The sequence below is a fragment of the Entelurus aequoreus genome, linkage group LG10 (genome assembly GCF_033978785.1).
Source record: "Entelurus aequoreus isolate RoL-2023_Sb linkage group LG10, RoL_Eaeq_v1.1, whole genome shotgun sequence".
Classification (NCBI taxonomy): domain Eukaryota; kingdom Metazoa; phylum Chordata; class Actinopteri; order Syngnathiformes; family Syngnathidae; genus Entelurus; species Entelurus aequoreus.
This window is the reverse complement of record NC_084740.1, coordinates 32,700,554-32,724,736: the sequence shown is the minus strand read 5'-3', so window position 1 is coordinate 32,724,736 and position 24,183 is coordinate 32,700,554. Positions and strand designations below refer to the sequence as shown.

Genomic DNA, 24,183 nt, shown 5'->3' with positions numbered 1-24,183 from the left:
GCAACGTGTCTGTACAAATAATAAGCAAAATAAAAGTCACTCAACTTCAATCAACTTTTGATTGAAAAGCACGCATAAACGCTTGGAACAAAGCCTGAACTGAATAAGGAAAAGGTTGGAACTTCAAATCAAAAAGTTTTCATAACAGGCTTAAACAGAACTGCCCGTCTCAAAAAAGATAAATAGTTCTGTTTCCATCTGTTTAAGGAATCAAAATAGTTGGAATATGGAATGGAATATTTTAGATCAAATAAAAACAGAACCATTAATTAAAACAAACAAAGGACAAGTGGTTTAAAACAGAACTACCACTGTCCAGGAGGTGCCCTAAAAACCTGAATAGACTGGTTCTACTCTCATCTCTCCAAGACATGAGACAGCTAGTGGAAGAAAACAAAGTCTTAATACGTGTATGATTATATGAGTGACATTCATAGATAACCACAGTGGCACAATAGTTAACTTTACCAGTTGTTCCTGGCTGTCTTGGAGTTTCTGTCCCCAGTATGCAGTGTGTGCTGAAAACTTGTGGAGACTAGGGAAGTCTCCATGAGGTCTCTGCTCACTGTCATCATTTACTAGTGTAGAAAGCAACAACCGAAAAATAAAATCAAGTGTGAAATGTCACATTTCTCAATTGAATGATGTGCAAAATAGAGCCAAAACTTTTTGATTTGAAGTTCCAACCTTTTCCTTATTCAGTTCAGGCTTTGTTCCAAGCGTTTATGCGTGCTTTTCAATCAAAAGTTGATTGAAGTTGAGTGACTTTTATTTCGCTTATTATTTGTACAGACACGTTGCTCACAGCCTCTCTTCTGGCCCCTGGAGAGAGCTTGGTGTGAATGATGTCCAGGTGAGACATTACATAATAGCATTTGCTAACTTTTTACTATTTTCTTGCCATACTTTTATTAAAATACATTGTTCACACCTCAGGGCCTAACAAAGCAAGGGTGCTCCAACAACTGTGGCGTGTTTGTTTTGATGGTAAGACCAAATCAGCATGTTATAGCATTGCTGTTGTCTGTCAAAATGTTAACCACATTAATTTGTATTGAAAAAAATGTATCCTTGGGAATACGCCTGACATTATATTAAGCAGTACCTCTTGGCTTACAGTACACTCTGTACATTGTAATGGGGGCCAATTGTGATTTCAGAGAGGTATGTGTAAATCGTGACACATTATGCTTAGTGTACAAGGTGTTATTTTTTTTACAACATATTAACATCTCTGCGATGAGGTGGCGACTTGTCCAGGGTGTACCCCGCCTTCCGCCCAATTGTAGCTGAGATAGGCTCCAGCGCCCCTCGCGACCCCGAAGGGAATAAGCGGTAGAAAATGGATGGATGGATGGATATTAACATCTTCCTGCATTTCCTTCTTCAAAGGAAAACATGCTGCAAATTAGGAGATGGTGGTGTCTCGCTCTCCTGCAGAACTTCCCCATGCCGTAAGTGCTTTGAATATCACAAATCACAAAAAAAATGTTTTACTCACGGTCAACAGACCAACATGAATGTTTTCATAGTGAATGTATGTTGTCATTAAATCACTAAGGTCTGAAGAAGACCGATTGCAGGACAGAAAACGGCGACGAGTGCAAGGAGGGCTACAGGTGAGAGGTCATGTGATTAATTAGTCTTGTAGTCAACTATTGCTAGACTAAACCGTAATTCCTCCACTTATTTCAATTACCTTAGTTTTACATCTTGCATTGTTATTGTGCCTATAAGAACCGCAATCTGTTTCCTTTCTAGACAGTGGAAAATTAACAGAACTGGAAACAGGGAACAGGGTTGCTTGTTATGGGCCAGAAAAATACCTTGATACTTGCCATTGTTAAACATTTATGGGAGCTTAAGGAATGTATTTGGCTAGGCTACAACATTTTTTTTTCTTTACAGATCAAACATTTTTAGCCTGGGGTGAAAAATAAAATCAATGATGCAAAGTCTTCTGTCTTTGGTTTATTTGACTTTGCTAATATAATTGAGTGTGCAAAATAATATGTGTCTATACTCTTATGGAAATGCTATGGTTTAGATATTTTTTTTTTGTAATTGTTTTTTCATGGTAAAAAAAAATACATTTGACAAGTTAAAAGTAGGAATGTCTAAGTCTATCAAATACATGAACCTTTTTCCATACTATGGTTTATTTTTATTTTTTTTTAATTGTTTTTTCATGGTAAAAAAAATACATTTGACAAGTTTTTTTTGTGTTTTTTTTTGCAAATATTTGTATTGAATTTTACAGTTAAAATCACATTTAACAGTCATACTTTGGTCACGCAAAACCTTCATACAATCGCACATCCACTCATACCCACTCACATGCACACTTGAGGAGAGAGGTGCACTTAAACTTTAACAATTCAAGGTTTACAGTATAAACAGTATTAGAAAAGATACCCAGATATTGTATATATATATATATCCATCCATCCCGCTCTGGCTCAGGATCAGCTACAGGCTATCCAGACCATAGTGGATGAACATTCCTCGGCATCAAGGATCCTCAGGAATTGATCCCAAGATCACCTCTCGAGGACCTCTCCACCGTTCACACTTAAAAAAGAAAAGGAAAGTCACAGAAGTTGATCAGATGTAAAACAATACAAAATAAAAAGACACAAAAAATAAATAAATAAATAAGCAAATAAACCGTGGCAAGGCCATATCAGAAGTAACAAAAAAACACAATAATAGTGTAGGATCAATACAGAAAATAATGAAGATAATAAAAAAGGAATAAAACTACAAAAAAGATGGCAGATACATTTGACAAGTTAAAAGTAGGAATGTCTAAGTCTATCAAATACATGAACCTTTTTTCATACTATGGTTTATATATATATATATATTTTATTGTTTTTTCATGGTAAAAAAAATACATTTGACAAGTTAAAAGTAGCTTTATTGACGTTTGAGAATGTGTGCTGCCGGATCTCCGCCACCAGATGGAGCCCGCGGGCTCAACGTTGAGACCCGCCCACATTGAGGGAAAATAAGCCCCTCCTCGATCTGCGGGCTGCAACCAGGGGCACTTGAGACCGTCTCCTCGACTCGGCTCAACATAGCTATTTTGATTGGTCTGTTGAGGAAACTCTCTGCTCAACAGAGCTCATTGATTGGTCTGTTGAGCAGAGCTTCTGGACACGGAGGTGCACAAGCCTGGGAATTTGTTGAAATGTTTCCTATAGTTCACAAAATATAGGCGGAATCGCGCGGCTCCCTTATTGTTAGCGAACTTGTTTATTTAATATTTAGAATGCATTTAAAAAATGTTTATAAAATGTATTTCATAATTGTGAACGATAGGCAAAATTCCAAAAAAGTGCAGTTTCTCTTTAAAAAAAACCTCACCCAAACACCTCAATTGAGGTTTTATATACATGATGTATGTATATATGTAATGTAACGGGCACATTTAAAGGTTAATTATCTTATTCTTTATAAAATGTAACCATGCAGACTGACGCACAAGAACGCTAAATGATAGATCCTGACTTCCCATTGGCTGCGGCTCAAATGACGTGTTGATTGGCAAGCGTTTCGACCTATTAGAGAATGAACGCGAAAGGAAGGGGGTGGGGTGGAAAAGCGTCTGGTTTTCATCGGCGCTTCTCGTCCATTTCGTAGCTTCGTCAGTGGCACCATCCTTTTTAACTCGGGCAACATGGCAACTGCAACGAGCCGATACTACAGCGAAGACGGGAGGGCGACCAAAAGGCAGAAAACCGAAGGAATGGCCGCGGTAAGATAGTCGTGTTGACTATACTTGAGTTGCTTCAGCTAAAACGTTAGCAGTGGTCAAACCTGCGTCATGTGTTCGTTGCCCATTGGCAAAAAATGCGCATTCGTCGAGAGCGTCTTCAATATTACTCTCTTGCTATTCCTAATATCATTTCTAGTTCAACAAGAAAAGACCTAACTACCACTGAATACGCTGTTTGAATTGCGACTTTTGAGGGCTTTTCCCTCGCTGGGCCTACCCGGAGATGGCTTTGTTCTCGCGCGGGTAGCTTAAGCCGTACGCAACCTCTAGCTAGCCAGGAAGCTAACAGCTAAGCTAGCTAGATTCGATTTTGCATATTTTTCCGACAATAAACATTTCGCTTCGCTGTAATTGTACAAATGTATTCATCTTCTGATATATGTTACCCCTCTAAATACCAGCAAATAAAGCCAGTGGTTTCCAACCCATGAGTTTGGTCAGCTAACCCACCCCCCCTCGTTAAAGCAAAGAGTCCAACGTTAGCACGTACGTGCAAGTTGCTTTTTTGAAGCGACATGCATGTAGCGTGTGTGTGATCTCAAACGTTATGCTGGTCTGTGTAATAATGTAGGTACGTAACAAAACCATTCAAATGCACAATGTTTAAAAAAAACTGGGGAAAATGCATTCCAATGGTACTCGAACCGTTGTGATAGGCCAAATATTAAGAGAGTTTTGAGTTTAAAAATCAGTCGCTTTTTTTCTACTAGATTCTCCATTAAGACAAAAGAAAGATATGTGACCTACATTTTGGAACATGATTTCAAAACATTATAGCTCCCTTTTATTATTAGCCATACCGTATTTTTCGGACTATAAGTCGCAGTTTTTTTCATAGTTTGGCCGGGGGTGCGACTTATATTCAGGAGCGACTTATGTGTGAAATTATTAACACATTAGCGTAAAACATCAGATAATATTATTTAGCTCATTCACGTAAGAGACTAGACGTATAAGATTTCATGGGATTTAGCGATTAGGAGTGACAGATTGTTTGGCAAACGTATAGCATGTTCTATATGTTATAGTTATTTGAATGATTCTTACCATAATATAAGGCTGCAGCTAACGATTATTTTTCAATCGATTAATCTATAGATTATTTTTTCGATTAATCGGTTAATCTATAGATTATTATTTTTTTCGATTAATCTATAGATTATTTTTCCTTTTACCGATTATTTTTTTATTCAAAATTAAGATGAAAAAATAAATGTAGGCCCGTTTTTTCAAAAGGCATGGCTTTTATTTCCAAAAAAAAGAAGTATGGCCACTCAGTCAACATTGACAACAACATGACTAAATATTCTGTAACAATGTAAACATTTAAAACTTTTAACATTTAACAAAATTAAAAGTAGCTTATTTGCTTTTTAATGTGCAAATATAAAAGTCAACATCCAGTGCAAATCTTAATATTCTGCAATAGTATAAGCATTTCAAAAGTAAAAGTATTGCTTATTTTGCTTTAAAATGTGCAAAAATAAAGATAAACATCCAATACAAAAAAGTGCAAAACGAAATATTCTGTAACAGTGTAAACATTTCAACAAAAGTGAAAGTATTGCTTATTTGCTAAAATGTGCAAAAATAAAGATAAACATCCAATACAAAAAAGTGCCAATCTAAATATTCTGGAGCACTGTAAACATTAAGTATTGCTTTTAAAATGTGCAAAATAAACATCCAGTCCAACACAATAACCAATTCTACTCATTCCAGTGAGTGTCTTAACAGTTGTAATGAAGAAAGGTTAGCATGTCTACATGCTTTGGTTCTTTTCTTGTTTACAATATTCCCAGCAGCTGAAAATAGGCGCTCAGAAGGGGTCGATGTGGCTGGAACTGAGAGCTAATTAGCCTTCACCTCAAGCCAGGATTGCGAGTGAGCTGAGCTGCAGTTTAAGTTTCTAGAAGGTCAACGGGCTCATAGTGATGTTACTAGTAGTTGACTGGGAGGTGTTTATTATCATTTGGGGAGAGTCCGCTGCCTGATGCTCACCTGCTAAACACCTATCTGCTCCACGCTGAAGCGCTGACTACATGCGCTCTGAATACGCACTGCTGATTGGCTGATAATGCTTCGTGTGTACCAATCAGATGGTTGTGTGGGTGGGACAATGCTGCGTGCTGAGACAGAGGCAGACGGAGCAAAGCAGCTTGTTAAGACTTTAGCTTAGAAACTCGTTCGGTACACCCCCGTACCGAACAGAAAGCCCCGTACCGAAACGGTTCAATACAAAACACGTACCGTTACACCCCTAGCAGATACAAATGTCACATTCATGTTTTTGTGTAATGATGACAACGTATGCTCACGCGGACGATTGACTAGTTGATGGTTTTCTTTTCAAATGTTCGTTCATAGCCGTTGTGCTGCTATGATAGGCCATTTCCGCTCGACACACTGTGCATACAACAACATTATTAGGCCGTTTATTGAAATACTCCCACACTTTTGACCACTTTTGGCATGCTTTTCCTCGCTCGCACCGCTCGCATCGTCTTCTTTGATCGTCTGCTCTGCGCTTCGCCATGGCGGTAGTGTGACGTCATTATGCGACGCGTCGACGCACAAAAACGGCGTCGACGTATTTATGTAACCGATGACGTCGACTATGTCGACGCGTCGTTTCAGCCTTACCATAATATGTTACGTTAACATACCAGGCACGTTCTCAGTTGGTTATTTATGCGTCATATAACGTACACTTATTCAGCCTGTTGTTCACTATTCTTTATTTATTTTATATTGCCTTTCAAAGGTCTATTCTTGGTGTTGGGTTTTATCAAATAAATTTCCCCAAAAATGCGACTTATACTCCAGTGCGACTCATATGTTTTTTTCCTTCTTTATCATGCATTTTCGGCCGGTGCGACTTATACTCCGAAAAATACAGTATATAGTGAATGGATTGGTTAAAGTAACCCAAAGAAAATCATCCATCCATCCATTTTCTACCGCTTGTCCGTTTCGGGATCGCGGGGGGTGCTGGAGCCGATCTCAGCTGCATTGGGGCGGAAGGTGGGGTACCCCTGGACAAGTCGCCACCTCATCGCAGGGCCAACACAGATAGACAGACAATATTCACACTTACATACACACACACAATCAAAGTTTATTTATATAGCCCTAAATCACGTGTCTCAAAGGGCTGCACAAGCCACAACAAGGGCCGGCATAGCTCGGTTGGTAGAGTGGCCGTGCCAGCAACTTGAGGGTTCCAGGTTCGATTCCCGCTTCCGCCATCCTCGTCACTGCCGTTGTGTCCTTGGGCAAGACACTTTACCCAACTGCTCCCAGTGCCACCCACACTGGTTTAAATGTAACTTAGATATTGGGTTTCACTATGTAAAAGTGCTTTGAGTCACTAGAGAAAAGCGCTATATAAATATAATTCACAACATTATAGCTCCCTTTTATTATTTGCCATACATGTATATAGTGAATGGATTGGTTAAAGTAACCCAAATAAAATCCTCCATCCATCCATTTCCTACCGCTTGTCCGTTTCGGGATCGCGGAGGGGGGGGTGCTGGATCCGATGTCAGCTGCATCGGGGCGGAAGGCGGGGTACACCCTGGACAAGTCACCACCTCATTGCAGGGCCAACACAGAGACAGACAACATTCTCACTTACATACACACACAATCAAATTTTATTTATATAGCCCTAAATCACGTGTCTCAAAGGGCTGCACAAGCCACAACGAGGGCCGGCATAGCTCGGTTGGTAGAGCCACAACGACATCCTCGGCTCAAATCCCACATCAGGCAGAAAAACTCAACCCAATGGGATACAATGAGAAACCTTGGAGGGGACCACAGATGTGGGGACTGCCCCCCCACCATCGGCGACCGGTGCAATGGACGTCGAGTCCAAATAATTTAATGAAAAAATAAAACCTTTGATACATGTTTAATTATTTGTTTTAAGTGGCGACGTTACAATTAAAGAAAAGAGCTCTGACTTCTATATTTCTTGGAGTTTTCCAATGTGGTTTTCCATTAAATCTAATTATACGGACAAATATGTTTACAAAATGTAACCTTTTGTGTATAGTTTTGTACGATCTTGAAATGTAAATCCATTTCTTCAAATCACATCTGTAAAATTTCAAAGTCGACTGTCATCAACCTTTTTTACTGGTCCAAAAAGCCCACACAAGAGTAAACAATGACGCACATCGCAAACCTCCTCAAAGTACCTACAATATTTTTGTGATAGGGATTTGAGGACCCCCACAAGACCCTGCCATCCGTCGTCGTGCACGTCCGGGGACTGGTGGATGGTGTCACGGAGGCCGACCTAGTGGAGACCCTGCAAGAGTTTGGAGCCATTAGGTAAAGACAGTTTAGCAATGGTGGTTGACATTCACTGCTTAACTAGTCTTCCGAGGGCTTATTTTGTCAATGGTGATATTGCAGCTATGTGGTGGTGATGCCCAAAAAGCGTCAGGCTCTGGTGGAGTACGAGGACATGAACGGCTCGTCCACGGCGGTGACTTATAGCGCAGACAATCAAGTTTACATTGCGGGCCACCCGGCCTTTGTCAACTACTCTACAAGCCAGAAGATCTCTAGGCCGGGGGACGCGGATGACTCCAGGAGTGTCAACAATGTCCTTCTACTCACCATAATGAACCCTATTTACCCCATCACCACGGTGAGTTAAATGGTGCATCTTCTTTACTGTGGACAACAGTTTTTCAACATCATTTTGTATTCCCCTCGCCCACAGGAGGTTCTTTACACCATCTGCAACAACTGCGGCCCTGTACAAAGAATTGTCATCTTTAGGAAGAATGGTGTGCAGGCCATGGTGGAATATCCTTTCGAGTAACAACAAACATGGCGGTAGATGTGAAGTTAAATCATGCAATGCAACCTTACTTGAACAAAAACGATGCATATTTATCCAGGAGATTCTTGATACCAATTTCCTTGACCAAACCACACAAAGAAATTGTAAAACTTCATGCCTTTCCAAGTTTTTCATCTGTTCTGTCATGTAAAATGATGTCTGGAGCACAAGATGTCACTCGACAATCCTTTTTTTTGAATTAAAGTAAAGTATAGGGATAGATTTCATTCCATAGTTGGATTTTTTGCTCGTATCTGCTTTTTTGCATGAACATCTAGGCCCTTTTGTGTACTCTGTTCGCGCGCTGCTTGCTGCACAACCGCAATCTTGGCTTGGTTGACCACAGTTTTTAACATTTGAGAATATAAACGATATGTACTTTGAGAAATATCTTCTTTCGGTCACAAAAAAACTGTCAGATAGGATATGGAGACCTGACATTACTCAGAGGTTTCTATGCACTAAATTAGTCTGATTTCCTTAACGTTTTGAGTTTTCTACAACACATGCCAACACCTTAATCTGATCGTGTTTGGCTTTTTAAAGATTGGATTAACACACCGATCATGCTATTATAAACAAGGTATTTGGTGAGTTATCAATGCGGCAATTTCGGTGAAGGACCAGCACACCATCTAACATACAAAGTATGAAGCTAAAATAAGTCAATATTTTTAAGTGTATCAGAATCAGAAATACTTTTAATAATCCCTGAGGGGAAATTCAGATTTAAAACATACCTATTGGATAAGTGGTGAAACATCTTCAAAGAAGACACTCAAAATATGTGACATGACGCGGTAGACTTTTAATAATCCCTGTGGGGAAATTCAGATTTAAAACATACCTATTGGATAAGTGGTGAAACATCCTCAAAGAAGACACTCAAAATATGTGACATGACGCGAGCACATTCTGGCCGGTAGACAGAGCCCTGCAAACAGCTGTAATTTGACACTAAAAGTTGTGCATACACAATGCAATTAATTCAGAGTGTAAAAAAAATAATGCATATATTTTCTTAGTCAGTGCAGGACAAGGGTAAATAGTGTAAGATTCCATGACTTCAAGACAACATCAATCTCATGCATTCCAATCATGCACAAGTTCACATCATTGTTGTTCAAACTTTAGTGACGTTAGAATTAGCCGTCCATATACAACAATTTAGACGCCATTGGCATATAAATCATCAGAAAATGTGCTCCTTAGTTTACCAAAATATAAATTTTCTTAGTGTGTCTCGCTCTTTGCCGACTGAGTCAAAGATTGTGAATGACTGAAAAGAGGGCACACGGCCTTCAGTTAATTCTGTTAACCTGAGGGCGACGACTTTCTCCCTGTTTGAACCGAGGGACGAAGAAACGTGAGACTCGACATGTCTGTCACTCAAATGCCGGTGACGGCGGAGAAAAAAATCCCGCTTCTGGCGGATATTTATCGCACTAAAACCTCAATGTTGATTAGATGTGCAGCCCCAGCGTATGGCTAACAGTCGCATTAGAGATAAAGCATGGGAACTGGGACTTCACATGTGTGAAAATTATAAGAAACCAAATTATTTGAGAAATCAGACCAATTTTGTGCATGGAAAGGTACTGACTGTCATTACACTCAAGAGAACTTGACGTTGTTTCTTAACCCTGTTGCTACGTTTGACTCTGTGCAAAGCGCCCAACGTGCCAAAGCGTCTCTCAATGGAGCTGACATCTACTCTGGCTGCTGCACATTGAAGATTGAATATGCCAAGGTACATTTGGCCCCTCGCATAATAACCGATGCATCCTTGGAATATTTATTACATAATTGTATCTTCTTTCCTCAGCCCACTCGGTTGAACGTGTTCAAGAATGACCAGGACACTTGGGACTACACCAACCCCAATCTGGGTGGCCCAGGTAACGCTCTCTCGCTTTTACACACGCAGAAATTTTTCCAAACACATGCTTAGTACAAACGCACTCACAATTATGTTGCATCACTTGTCAAACAGCTTGTCCTGAAGTAATGCAGTCAGATAGCAGAGGGAACACTGACGTCTAAAACAGCAAACATTGTGTCGAAACATCTTTCATATAATAAACCTGTAATTATTGAAACAATGCAGTGAACTGCCGAGTGACTGTGTGACAGGAATGTACAAACACGTTTCATGTTCATGAATATAGGTAACACTAGGGTTGCACGATAATGGAAATTGAACCTATAACCTAAAATTTCTCGACTTTCACACCGATAGCAGATATTAATCTATATCTATTTACACAGGATTTTGTGAGAAGAAATTTAACAGTTCACACTTCTTCCCAAAATATAGACACTTGACCTAAAATATCTAAAACATTTTGTAGGGAATATGATGTCACCAACTAATTTGAGTACAAATACACTACCCACTTAACTCTGACCCATGGACACAATTAGAATAATTTCGTACGGGAAAAATAAGTTTTAATTATTTCATTGATGGACAACTCAAACACTCTGAATATGATTTCATGAATGGAAAAAAAAACAAATCTGTCCAACGCAACATAGAAATGAGACCGACAGAACTAAGCCAATAAGATTTATACAGAACACATTGTATTGCTGATTGTAATAAATTAAATTAATGCATTTCCTTAAAATAATTCAGGGTCCAAATAATAGTGTTTTCTTCCCACTAAGAAATCATAAAAGGCAAAAAGCCTGTTCCTCCGGATGAACCATGAAGTTAAACGTAACTACCGTATTTTCCGCACCATAAGCCGCCCCATGCCTTCAATGAATGGCATATTTCAAAACTTTGTTTACCTATTAGCCGCCCCGTGTTATTAGCCGCACCTACGCTACGCTAAAGGGAATGTCAAAAAAACAGTCAGATAGGTCAGTCAAACTTTAATAATATATTACAAACCAGCGTTCTAACAACTCTGTTCACTCCCAAAATGTAATGTGCAAATGTGCAATCACAAAAATAGTAACACTCAAAATAGTGCAGAGCAATAGCAACATCAATAACTCAACGTTGCTCATACGTTAGTGTCACACAACACACAAAATAAACATTTAAAGCTCACTTTCTGAAGTTATTACTCATCCACAAATCCCTCGAATTCTTCTTCTTTGGTGTGCTTCACTTGTTTTTTGACACCATCTGTGATGTGGACGCGCATGCAGTCGTAGATCAACAGGGGCGGAGCTGCGTGAAAAAAGTCACCCGGTCTCTTCGCTCATTTTTTCTTCATCCATCCATCCCTTCGAGTTAGCTTTTATGATGACGCCGGTTGGAAAGTTCTCTTTTGGCAAGGTCTTCCTTTTGAATATCACCGTGGGTGGAAGTTTCTGGCCGTTAGCATGGCAAGCTAGAACCACGGTGAAGGACGACTTCTCATTCTCTGTGGTGCGAATATTCACCGTACGTGTTCCCGTTGTATCACATGAATATCAAAAGTCAGTGGAACCTTGTACGCGTGTCTCTTAGTAGGAGACATTTTGTGGTCTTTACAGAAACACACAAATGAAATGAAACGTAATATCCGCGCGCTTCTTCTTCTACGGGGGCGGGTGCTCACCTTGGCGGTTGCTTACAGTAGAAGAAGCGCTTCCTCTTCTATGGGGAAAAAAGATGTCGGCTGTTTACCGTAGTTGCGAGACCTAAACTTTATGAAAATTAATATTAATCTATATATAAGGCGCACCGGGTTATTAGCCGCACTGTCAGCTTTTGAGAAAAATTGTGGTTTTTAGGTGCGGCTTATGGTGCGGAAAATACGGTACTCATTTTGTCATCAATATCTTTTCTTTCTAACTCTTGTCTCATCACTCCTGTGGCTTCACTTTTGCTGCGGGCTGTAGGTGTAAAAATAGACTGTTTCCACAAGATTATATACTGGAAAAATATTGAGCTATTTCAACTGCCAAATCTTTAACGTGTATGCTTGTTGGTGTAAAGCAGGGGTGCCCATTACATCGATCGCGAGCTACCGGTCAATCGCGGAGAGTGTGTCAGTCGATCGCCAGCCAGGCATTAAAAAAATATGACGTCACTTCCGTCACTTGATTGACATTCATGGCACCCGAGGGTCTTCTGAGATGCTGCTGGCTGCTGCCAGCTCATTATTAAGAAAAAATTACCGACAGGAAGGCGAGAAACACTTTTTATTTCAACAGACTCTGGCGCCGTACCTTTCTTTAAAACTCCAAAGACCGACTGCACAGTTGCACAATAAAAGCGCTGCTTCATCCTGCCTGCGCTAACAAAATAAGAGTCTCAGAAAGCTGGCGTGCACATGCTAGCAAGCTACGGATTTTGCCGCCAATGTATTTCTTGTAAAGTGTATAAAAAGGAGTACGGAAGCTTGACAAATAAGATGCCAAAAACCAACCACTTTCATGTGGTATTGGACAGAAAGGAGGACTTTTTTTCTCCTCCATTTGAAAATGCGGACGTTATCAGCACTACTGTCTGATTCCTATCAATGCAAGTCATCAGAATCAGGTAATACACCAACTTATATTCTTGTCTTCATGAAAGAAAGGAATCTATATGTGTTAAACATGCTTGTATTATCATTAAACACCTTTAACTTGTTAACAATATTAACTATATGTGTTAAACATGCTTGCATTATCTTTAAACACCTTTAACTTGTTAACAAAAACATATCTTTCATAAATAAGTAAATATAAATTATTTATATGAATGAGGTAGATCCCCACGACTTGATCAATTGAAAAGTAGCTCGCCTGCAGAAAGTGTGGGCACCCCTGGTGTAAAGAGTTCTCCCCAGCCCCGGCCTGTTTTTCTACACCTGTCAATAATGTAGTAATGCGTGTCCACACAGAGATTGGTGCGCCGATAACTCAGAGAACTGGTTTCCAATCACATATTGTAGGTGTGTTAATCAGATCTTTAAAAAGCCAAACTATCAGATTAGGTGTTTCCCTGTGTCAAGCTGAAATATTTTGAGAAATCTAATTTAGCGCATTGAAACATACTTAGTGTTAATATTGCTAACAAGTGACATATTTAGCGTTTTCTTTTCATTTAAATGTTTCCTTTCCTTTTGCTACAAATGTATCACACAAAAAAGAAAGAAAATTGAGTTGGTGCTTGCTGGTATGAGATCTTGAGACGCATGCAGACTGAGGCAGCTGGAAGTCTTTTTTTGTAAAAAGGTGATTTTTCATTTTCTAGGAGCATACTGGCACAGGGCTAATTCTACTGTGCATGAGCTCGCTTAACACTTAAAGCAAGGTACGTTTGGCAGGTGTAGATGCTCCGGTGCGGCAATTGTTGAAGCCATTGTAGAGCCCAGCGCGATACCATGAACATGCACAACATAGTAAAATCATAGAATAAACTGAAATGCGACCGCTCCTTGCAGATATTTAATGATGACTAACACAATTCATAACGTAAAAAAAAAATAAAAAGACTCAAAATAAGCCAAACTCGCAGCACACGTACCCACCCACGACTACATTGGTATGTGCACCTGCCATCTCTGCTCTTGTAAAAATAGACAGTGCCAACCTTGCACAAATTACTCAAACTGGCTGCAAACAAGACTGGAAATATTCCACAAAGTCATTAGAAATTTGAGCGAAACTGCAGAATAGACTTGATGCCTGAATGATCAGTGTGAGCGCAGGCCAGCTACTGTGAGTGCGCCTTCAGTGTTTGCGTTCTTGGCCACACAGTCGCGTCGTGCTTCTTGACAAATGTGCACTTTAGTCTTTCAACTGCCTTCCTTCAGTCATTTTTTCTGGAAACACCTTGTGACCATAACCCACACCCACAGTTAAATTACGTGCTTCTAACACAGCAAGGGTTCCGCCTCGAACACACTATAACGCACGCAGGAGGGAGCAGCAGACACATGCTGACATCACCGTGTGTGTCCTTCACTGAGGACATGCCCACTCACCACACCCTCAGACATGAGGCTGTAAGGCAACAAACATGGAGACTCTGTAGGACTGATTCCTCACTCACACCTGATCCCCGATGACAACGCACACGTCTTGAAGGCGCTGAGCTACGCTTGGTCCCTCCCTTCAGACACACTAAAGTGCCAACGCTTGAACACGCCCTCACCCCTCCCATGAGAACACGGAGGCTGACACCAATGAGATCTGCCCAAACAGACAAAAGGGACACACTGATGCGCCAACACAACACACCGCAACTGATCCAATAGACGTCACCATGGAGACAACTGATGAAGACAACGACACTGCTGACAACACCATCAGAACACGCAGCCCAGTCAGGCCCATTTGTGCAGAACTCAGCCTTGTCTGCTCTACATGCATCCTGTGTCGCTGCTTTGTCTCCATCTTTCAGAGTCTAGAAGCTGACTAAGTCCTCCTGCGCGCTATGGCCGCTTTGCGCCTCCAAGGAGCCAGCTTGCGCTATGGCAGCCACACGGCCGGCCTGCAGGGGGCGCGTAAACGGCGCGTTCCGAAAAGGGACCCGAAACTCGGACCGAGCGACCGAGTTAGAAGGCGTGTTGGCGAGTTGTTTCCCCCAAAAGAGGCAAAGGCTAGGAGTGTGAAATGAGTAGTGGAGTGGTGAAACTACTGCAGCCTTCCTGTGTGTGAGCATGCAGTAAGTAACAGCACCACACCACCGCAACAACGAGCAGCACCCAACATGGACACACCTGACTGACACCACCATGTTTGGAATCCCCTTTGAAGCCATGTGACAGCCTTTAAATTGTTGTAGGACGTGCTGAGCGCCTCTAGTTTGAAGTGGCGTGTACGAGGGCATCTCAGGCCATGATTATGTTGATTTGACGACCCCGCTCTAGTGTTGTTGACGTGGTTGTTGATGTGGCCTCTCTGAATGTCTGTGATTTAATTTGTGTACTTGTACAGATGGCGATGCAGATGGCAATGGCGGCAACGCAGGTGTGTCTATGCGCCTCGTCTTGTTTCTAAAAACCTAGCCGTTTGTCACTGTCCTAACCCCCCACCCCACACAAATCACCAGCACCCACCCATCTTGTCTTCCTATCTGGCCCCGCTAATTTTAAAGGAGCGTTTACAGGAGTGCTTTCATAGAGGGCGGGGCCAAACTGTGCGGGTCACATCTTTCCGCTGTAGCTAACACACCATGTCGCCATCCTTGTTCTCTCCTTACAGACGACATGGCCGCCAACCCCAACAAGCGCCAACGTCAGCCAGCTCTGTTGGGCGACCACCCCCCGGATTTCGGTAAGGTTCTGATTGGACAGAATGCACATGACAGCTGGTGTTAGTTCATTTTTGCACTTTTTCCACATTTGTTAGGTTACAGCCTTACTCCAAAAAGGAGTATTCATTTTTGTCCTCAAAATTCTACTGTCAATACCCCATAATGTGGAAGTATTTTTTTTTCTTACAGATTCATTAAAAATAAAAAAATAATTGCTGTTAGCATTTGCTTAATAGTTTGTTGATGCACCTTTGGCAGAAATTACAGCCTCAAGTCTTTTTGAATACAATGCCACATGCCAGGGCTGCACGATTATGGCCAAAATAATAACTGATTCTTTTCATCAATATAGAAATCAAGATCATTCATCACGATTATTTACTGTTAATTAAAAATATATTTTGTTGCACATTCTATTTTAAGCAGTATGTAAACTTGGCTTTCATTTTAAAAATGAACCTATACAAACAGTTGATAATAAAATACAAGTGACAAAAGACAAACGGCCAACTAAAATACATTTTCCATTGCAAAATGCGATAAAGTACAAGCAAGTGAAAAAATAAGATTATGCACAAAATGCACATAGAAAGGAACACATTCATTGTATGCCGAAGCAGGAGGAGAAAAAAATCGATTTCATTTTTCAAATAATCTGCAACAAAATACTCAAATATATTGATATATCACCCAGGCCTATTCTGAATACTTATGTACATGTGATATTTTGTTTAGTTTATTTTTAATAAATTTGCAAAATTAAACAAACTTTTCCCATTGTCATTAAGGGTTATTATATGTAGAATTTAGGACAAAAATAGATTTATTCCATTTTAGAATAAGGCTGTAACATAACAAAATGTGGAAAAAGTGAAGCGCTGTTAATACTTGATGGATGCACTGTACTTTTTCCCTTTTTTTCCCAATTTTTTTTTTCCTCGGTCGAAAATAAAAATGTTTGGATGTGTCCTAACTTGTACTGTGCTCTGCTTCGCTTCCCAGTCAATGGTTACCATATGTATGAAGAGAATTATGGCTCCTCCCCATATGAGAGTCGCCGCATGGGCCCCCCGATGAGAGGGCGCGGGGGCAGAAACTATGCATCGAATTACGGACCGCCTCCCCCTCCTGGCGAGTACGGTGCCCATGCGGAGTCACCGGTGCTCATGGTTTATGGACTGGAGGCGCTCAAGATGAACGCCGACCGGGTCTTCAACATGTTCTGTCTCTATGGCAACGTGGAGCGGGTCGGTGTCGCGTGGCTGGCGTGTTGCTCATTTGGGAGTTGTGCTGATTTTGAGCAATCCTGCCTCCTATTACAGGTAAAGTTCATGAAGAGCAAGCCTGGCGCCGCCATGGTGGAGATGAGCGACTGTTACGGTGTGGACCGTGCCATCACACATCTCAACAACAACTTCCTCTTTGGACAGAAGCTCAACGTGTGGTGAGCAGGCACTTGTTTGATGATGATAATGGAAGTCCTTCACCCCTCACACATGTACTTCTCCTCCTTCTTGCAGCGTCTCCAAGCAACTGGCCATCATGCCGGGTCAATGTTACGAGCTGGAGGATGGTTCTAGCAGCTTCAAGGACTTCCACGGCTCCAGGAACAACCGCTTCACGTCACCAGAACAGGCCGCCAAAAACCGCATCCAACACCCGAGCAACGTTCTGCACTTCTTCAACGCTCAGCCTGACGTTACGGCAGAGATCTTCACTCAGGTGACCATTTGTTCATCTGGTGTCGCCTTCGTTGTGTCGCCACCGTTTATAACTGCTTTCTTTGCAGATCTGTGAGGAGATCGGAGTGAAGGCTCCCACTAACGTCAAGCTCTTCACAGGAAAGAGTAAGTTGTCTATTCCTAGAATTGGTGGGTGGGCTAGGGGGCTTTTTTCACATCAAATAAAAATTTGTCCTCGAAAGTTTAAGTGAATGTTGTTAATTTATAGCATCAATAAGTGACGGATATCCACAAAATTTCAGCTTTTCTTGGTGATGCGACACATTTGCCAGTTGTTGGCAGAATAAAGTCGCCGCAATGTATTTATTTTATTTTTTTATAATACTTGTTTTTTTCATGTCAAAGTTATTACTTTAAAAACCATTCATGTGACATAGCAATTTGTTAATGTTTTATTGTGTATAGTTAATTCCTATACAACACATTTCTGCTCAAACTCTTAATGGATCTGTCCCGATAGAGCATTTACATGTACATACATTCAGAACATGTACATAACTTAAAAAAATACCTATATAAAAATGGAGATGAATGCATTATGTAATGAGAAAAAGCTGACATGTTAATATTTAACAGACAAATATTTGTCTTTTAAATATATGGATAATGTTTATCTATAGCCTTTTTATTAGACATTACAAATTACATGATGGCGCCATGTTCACAACCCACCCCAACACTGTTTTACCTAACAAATAATAATCGTGACTTCAATATTGATAAAAAAATCTTAATTTATTTTGGCCCTATTTGTGCAGCCCTATGTATAAGACTAGATCATACATGAACACTATTTTTATATAGACAAAAAGTGCAGTTACGTCTTATGTCCATCAGATGCTATCTTTCAAAATTCTTACATTTGTTTTTATTTTTGTATCGCTAATGTGCTATATTGTGTAATGTTTACGTTTACTTTACTTATTTCTTTCTGCCATATTACATTGTTTATAATGCTTGTGTTGCGTTCATACAGTATGCACATTCAATTTCTACTTGAGGTCCATGTTTTTATCTACCATTGTTTCTTCTACAAAGGACATCATTTTGATGTTTGTGTTTTTTAAATTAACTTGGTTAAAATATTTCAGTTAAAGTAATTTTTGAAAATTTTGAGCAAATTTAAAAATACCGCAATAATAATAACTGATATTGGTCACAATAACCGTGATAAGAAGTTTTCAGAGCGTGACATCCCTATGCTAAACCATTTTAATATTTTGCAATGTAAGTAATAAAACCTTAAAGTTGCATCTTAGATGTACCGGGAGCCGTTGCATGTGGGACAGTACACTATAGTATTCTTGTCCTCGTCAAAAGTCTAGCATCTGCAAACTTTTATTGCTGGACGTTGGAAGCCCCGAAAATATGTTACAGTAATCAAGACGAGACGTAACGAACGCATGAATAAGGATCTCAGCATCACTGAATAACAGAATGGGACATACTTTAGAAATATTAGAGATTAAAGAAGGCTGTTTTAAAAACACTTTTAATGTGCAGCTCAAACAAGAGAGTTGGGTCAAAGATAATTCCGAGATTCTTCGAGTCGCTTTGTGTAATTGTTTGGTTGTCAAATTTCAAAGAGGTATCCTTGAACAAGTGTCTGTGCCTAGCAGGACCGATAATCAACGTTTCCATTTTCTTAGCGTTAAGATGCAAAATGTTGCTGCACATCCATTGTCTGATTTCATCAAGACACACCTCCAAATGATTACAATCTGGTGTGTTAGTCAGCTTTAGAGGAATGTAAATTTGGTTGTCATCCGCATAACAGTGAAAGCTAACACCGTGTTTGCGAATGATGTTGCCTAGCAGCAGCATATAGGTACTTCCCAGTGCAGGGCCACACATCCAACCCTGTGGAACTCCGCACATTTTCTTAACATAATCCGAGGTCATTTCATTATCGGAGACACACTGCATCCTTGCAGTAAGAAAAGAGTTAGACCAAGAAAAGGCCAAGTCTATCATACAGACACGTGATTCGATACATTCTAATAGAAAGTTATGATCAACGGTATGGAAAGCAACATGGATGACGGGTCAGCATCCAAATTTGGCAATAGATTATTAGTCACTTTTGCGAGGGCTGGATTACAAATTGATTTAGCTGCTGTGCAGCAGTTTTTTTCCTAGGATTTTAGAGATAAACGGGAGGTGCAACACTGCCTTGTAATTTAGCAGGTGGTCAGAATCAAGGTTAGGTCTTTAAAGCAGAGGATGAATAACCGCTGTTTTGAATGCTAAGGGAACAGTACCGGAGGAGAGTGATAGATGAATAATATTTAGCACTGATGGACCTAATAATACAAACAGCTTCTTGATGAGTTTCCCAGGAAGCGGGTTAATTTGACATGTTTGTTTTGTCCTATTGACGAGTTGCAAGAGTTCCTCTGTTACTTCTTCAAAACAAGAGAGATTATTTTGGAGAGGCGATTGCCGTAATGCATACATTCATATTAATGTTTATGGAACCCCGCTGGAGCTGGGACGCGGTGTCTTTAATCTCCTTCTAATGAGCTCACTTGTTTTTGGTAAAGACTTGCATGAAGTCATCAGCAGAGTGGGTGGAGCTACTGGGAGAAGATCCTGGTTGGGTTAGTGATGTTACGCTGTTAAAACAAAAATTAAGGATCGTTTTTATTGAGCCAAATAAGATTAAAAATAATTACTTTTAGCTAAGGTACGAGCGTGTTTAAATTATTGAACTATCACTCCATGCTTGATGGAAGACCTCTGATTTTGTTGCACGCCATTTGCATTCCAGCTTTCTACATGATTGTTTAGGATTGCCCCGGTTTCTTCCGTAAACCAAGGTATACGCCTCGAAGGAGCCATTTTTAGTCTTAACTTTAACTATACCATCAATGGCATTGCGCAAGGCATCATTAAAGATGTTAGTGAGGTAATCAAAAGAGCTTACCTCATTTGGGAACGCCGCCATAACCGAGGGCAGTAGGCCGGTGAGTCGTCATTTTAGCAGCATTGTTACGGCTGCTAAAACATTGGGGACGGCGTGGCGAAGTTGGTAGAGTGGCCGTGCCAGCAATCGGAGGGTTGCTGGTTACTGGGGTTCAATCCCCACCTTCTACCATCCTAGTCACGTCTGTTGTGTCCTTGGGCAAGACACTTCACCCTTGCTCCTGATGGGTGCTGGTAGCGCCTTGCATGGCAGCTCCCTCCATCAGTGTGTGAATGGGTGAATGTGGAAATACTGTCAAAGCGCTTTGAGTACCTTGAAGGTAGAAAAGCGCTATACAAGTATAACCCATTTATCATTTATTTATCAATTTGTTGGAAATAAGTCCCAACTGCAGATTTTATGAGATAGGGATCGGACATTAGTTAGGTATATAGGAGGATTGTAATGTATATAATCTAAAATTAAACGATTAAGCTTTTTAATTATTGCATTATCTCCCGCATTTCCTAGACCACAGTTGTCAAACTTGTGACCTGGAAATAATGTGTACTTCAACTTTCCTACTAAATGTATTCATTGTTTCCTTTTTGACAGAAAAAATTAACGCATGAAGATGGTTTTAAAATGTATTTTTAGAAATGGATTCTTACTATATATATATATATATATATATATATATATATATATATATATATATATATATATATATATATATATATATATATATATATATATATATATATAAATGATAAATGGGTTGTACTTGTATAGCGCTTTTCTACCTTCAAGGTACTCAAAGCGCTTTGACAGTATTTCCACATTTACCCATTCACACACACATTCACACACTGATGGCGGGAGCTGCCATGCAAGGCGCTACCAGCAGCCATCAGAGGCAAAGGGTGAAGTGTCTTGTCCAAGGACACAACGGACGTGACTAGGAAGGTAGAAGGTGGGAATTGAACCCCAGTAACCAGCAACACTCCCGATTGCTGGCACAGCCACTCTACCAACTTCGCCACGCCTATATATATATATATATATATATATCTATATATAGATATATCTATAGATATATATATATATCTATATATATAGATATATATATATCTATATATAGATATATATATATATAATTGCAATTCGGATGTGAATTTTATTTTTTACGCCCCTGTGAAAGAGACTGATTTTTTTTTTTTTTTTGTTTCCTCCACCAGGTGGCGCAGCTTCAAGCGACCGCAGCGCCTCAGGCCTGCTGGAGTGGGAGTCCATCAACGACGCCATGGAGGCTCTGTCCGTGATGAACCATCATCAGATGAAGAACTCAAGTAGGTCTTCAAGTTAGATGTTTTGAAGTCCGCCCTACCGTTCTTGAATGTTGACTGATTTTTTGCCCTTATTGTAGCTGGTCCGTACCCGTACACCCTCAAGCTGTGCTTCTCTACCGTTCAACACGCCAACTAAGATGCTTTCCCCTCTCGGAAGATCGGGCCTGGCTTCATTTCCATGCGACGACATGCAGTTTAGATCTCAGTGCATTTGTGTCTTGGGAAGTCAAATGTGTTATTTAAGTGTCGTTTTCATTATCAGCCTTCCAATGTGCAGTTGTCATTTCCCTTTTTTTTTTTTTACTCATCTGACTTCGATGTGAGCTCATTATGAAAGAGTTAATTTCAGGCTTAATGTAGAACGCCAGACAACATGGTTTTTGAAAGTTGTCTTTTGAAGCTTTTAAAATGCTAGATGTTTTTTGTTTTTTTTTCTGTATTTTTAATTACTGGCTCGTGAGTTCTGACGTCATGTCCAACATGCTGAGGGACTGTTTTGTTGTAAGAAAATTACAAACTAAAAATTTAAGTTGATTGGACTTTTTATTTGTTCAGCTTTCTTGTACTTGCTACACAACGACTTATTGATTGTGGCACGTTGCCTGCTAGGGAAACTTGAGTTGTGCATGTCTTTTAAAAAAAAAACTACTTGGTTCAACTGTGTTTTCTGTTAATTTTGCATCCGACTGGAAGCCTCGATGACCGTGGGAAGCTTCCATCTCCGGGACCAGAAAGGTGTTGCAGATAAGACCTGAAAAATACGATATTTTGCAGCAGGCCCCAGACTAAAACATGTCTGAAAATCCCCACTCTGAAATGTTTTTATTTTTGTAACTAATTTTTGCTAATCTGTTTCAAAGAACCAAACCATATGCAACAAAAAAAAATCCCACAATGTAAATCCAATAATACGTTCCAGACACCCAAAAACATGGAACACAAAACAATTTTGAATATCAAATAGAACTTTTAGATAAGACATCTTGGTAAAAAAAAAACATAGTACTTAGCTATGATTTATGTCTTGAATTAAAGTGTTTCCTAATTCATGCTAATTCGTATAATATCCACGAACGCACAACTTTGCATTAACTGAGGCAACACAGTGGGTTTACACGTCAGTCGAGACTGGCAACCCCACAGCGGTATGCTGCTGTCATCGTGCAGCCATACTCAATAAAAACACTGGAAGCCAATTTGACCAAAAGTCACATTTTTATATAAATGAATTTATTGTGATGTAACACGTGGAATAGGGGGTAGGAATATTTGCTCCCATGTTTTTAATGTTTCAACAAAATCAAATATTTCAACTTTATAAAACACGGCAAAAGTTAGCAACCCTACTCTTGGAAAAAGTCGAGTACAGTCATGCAAAAAGTAAACTAGAGTACAATAACTTTACTTAAACCTGCAACTTAATTTCAGCAGTTTATTTACAAGTAAAACTAGAATTCAATATATTTTATACAGGCTCTGCTGTAAACTCCTGGACATTGTCTGTGCAATATATAATCAAGTATGTACGATAATTGGCCCTCAAAATATGTTTCCAGTACGATAATTTGTCATTTTCCATCTGGCAACGTCGATGAAGGTGTTGCAGGTCAGGTGATGTTAGCTTAAAGCTCATTAAACCTCGACTTGGCCTTCAAACGCCACGCCAGGCCTCGTTTTCAAACTTCAGCCAAAGACTTTACATTTTATACATCTTTAAAAACATTTTATGCTTTTTATCATTTTTATCTTGGTGCTTTTTCACGTTTATTTTGTAACCAAGCGGTGGCTAACGAGCTAACTTAAAAATAAAAAAACAATGCATGGCAGAAAATGCATTAAAACATTGATTCAAGTGGACTTTTAAAGTTTTAATGCAAGACAAGTGAAGATGGATCATTTTAATGTCACTTGCTGTCTACAGGTAAGACCTAAAACCATTTACTCGCGTTAAGTACCAATATTTTCTTACCTAATTTTCACAAATATTTTTTTTTGTGCTGTGATGTGGGTACTTGCAGGTAAAGTCGTCCCTTTCTTTACATCTAGTTTTAAACATGCAAACTTTAAACGGATGAAACCGAACTTTGTCGAAGACTTTTCAGACGAGATACGAACAGAAAACTGAACCATATCGTGTGGAAAAGTTGCAAACAGTTGCGTGTCTTTGGGTTTGTTACTACCGAGAGACTGACATGTTTGCTCATTCTTCTTCGCAAAACATTTCCAACTAAGTCGAATTAGACGGAAGGTGTTTGTGAACAGCATTTTTCAGATATTGCCCAATATTTTGTATTGGAATTAGTTTTTGTTTTTTTCAAGCTAATTCAAATATGATTTGTTATGTTTCATTATA

At 39.8% G+C, this 24,183-nt stretch overlaps 1 protein-coding gene across 1 annotated transcript; it reads left to right on the top strand.

The window, feature by feature from the left end:
• Positions 1–3,579: 3,579 nt before the first annotated feature.
• Positions 3,580–22,364, top strand: LOC133658483 (heterogeneous nuclear ribonucleoprotein L-like). The gene is made up of 14 exons (XM_062060568.1): positions 3,580–3,760; positions 8,010–8,125; positions 8,210–8,447; positions 8,523–8,608; positions 10,299–10,395; positions 10,471–10,543; positions 15,516–15,548; positions 15,783–15,854; positions 16,837–17,081; positions 17,157–17,278; positions 17,355–17,556; positions 17,624–17,681; positions 21,720–21,830; positions 21,908–22,364. The coding sequence occupies exons 1-14, from the start codon at positions 3,683–3,685 to the stop codon at positions 21,964–21,966; spliced, it is 1,590 nt and encodes a 529-aa protein (XP_061916552.1). The 5' UTR covers positions 3,580–3,682; the 3' UTR covers positions 21,967–22,364.
• Positions 22,365–24,183: the final 1,819 nt, after the last annotated feature.

What these genes read in the sequence shown, in the direction of transcription:
- LOC133658483 (XM_062060568.1), top strand. Translation starts at nt 3,683, where the DNA reads ATGGCAACTGCAACGAGCCGATACTACAGCGAAGACGGGAGGGCGACC. An exon ending in AAACCGAAGGAATGGCCGCG is followed by an intron (nt 3,761 to 8,009) that starts GTAAGATAGTCG and finishes TTTTTGTGATAG; the next exon opens with GGATTTGAGGACCCCCACAA. An exon ending in CAAGAGTTTGGAGCCATTAG is followed by an intron (nt 8,126 to 8,209) that starts GTAAAGACAGTT and finishes GTGATATTGCAG; the next exon opens with CTATGTGGTGGTGATGCCCA.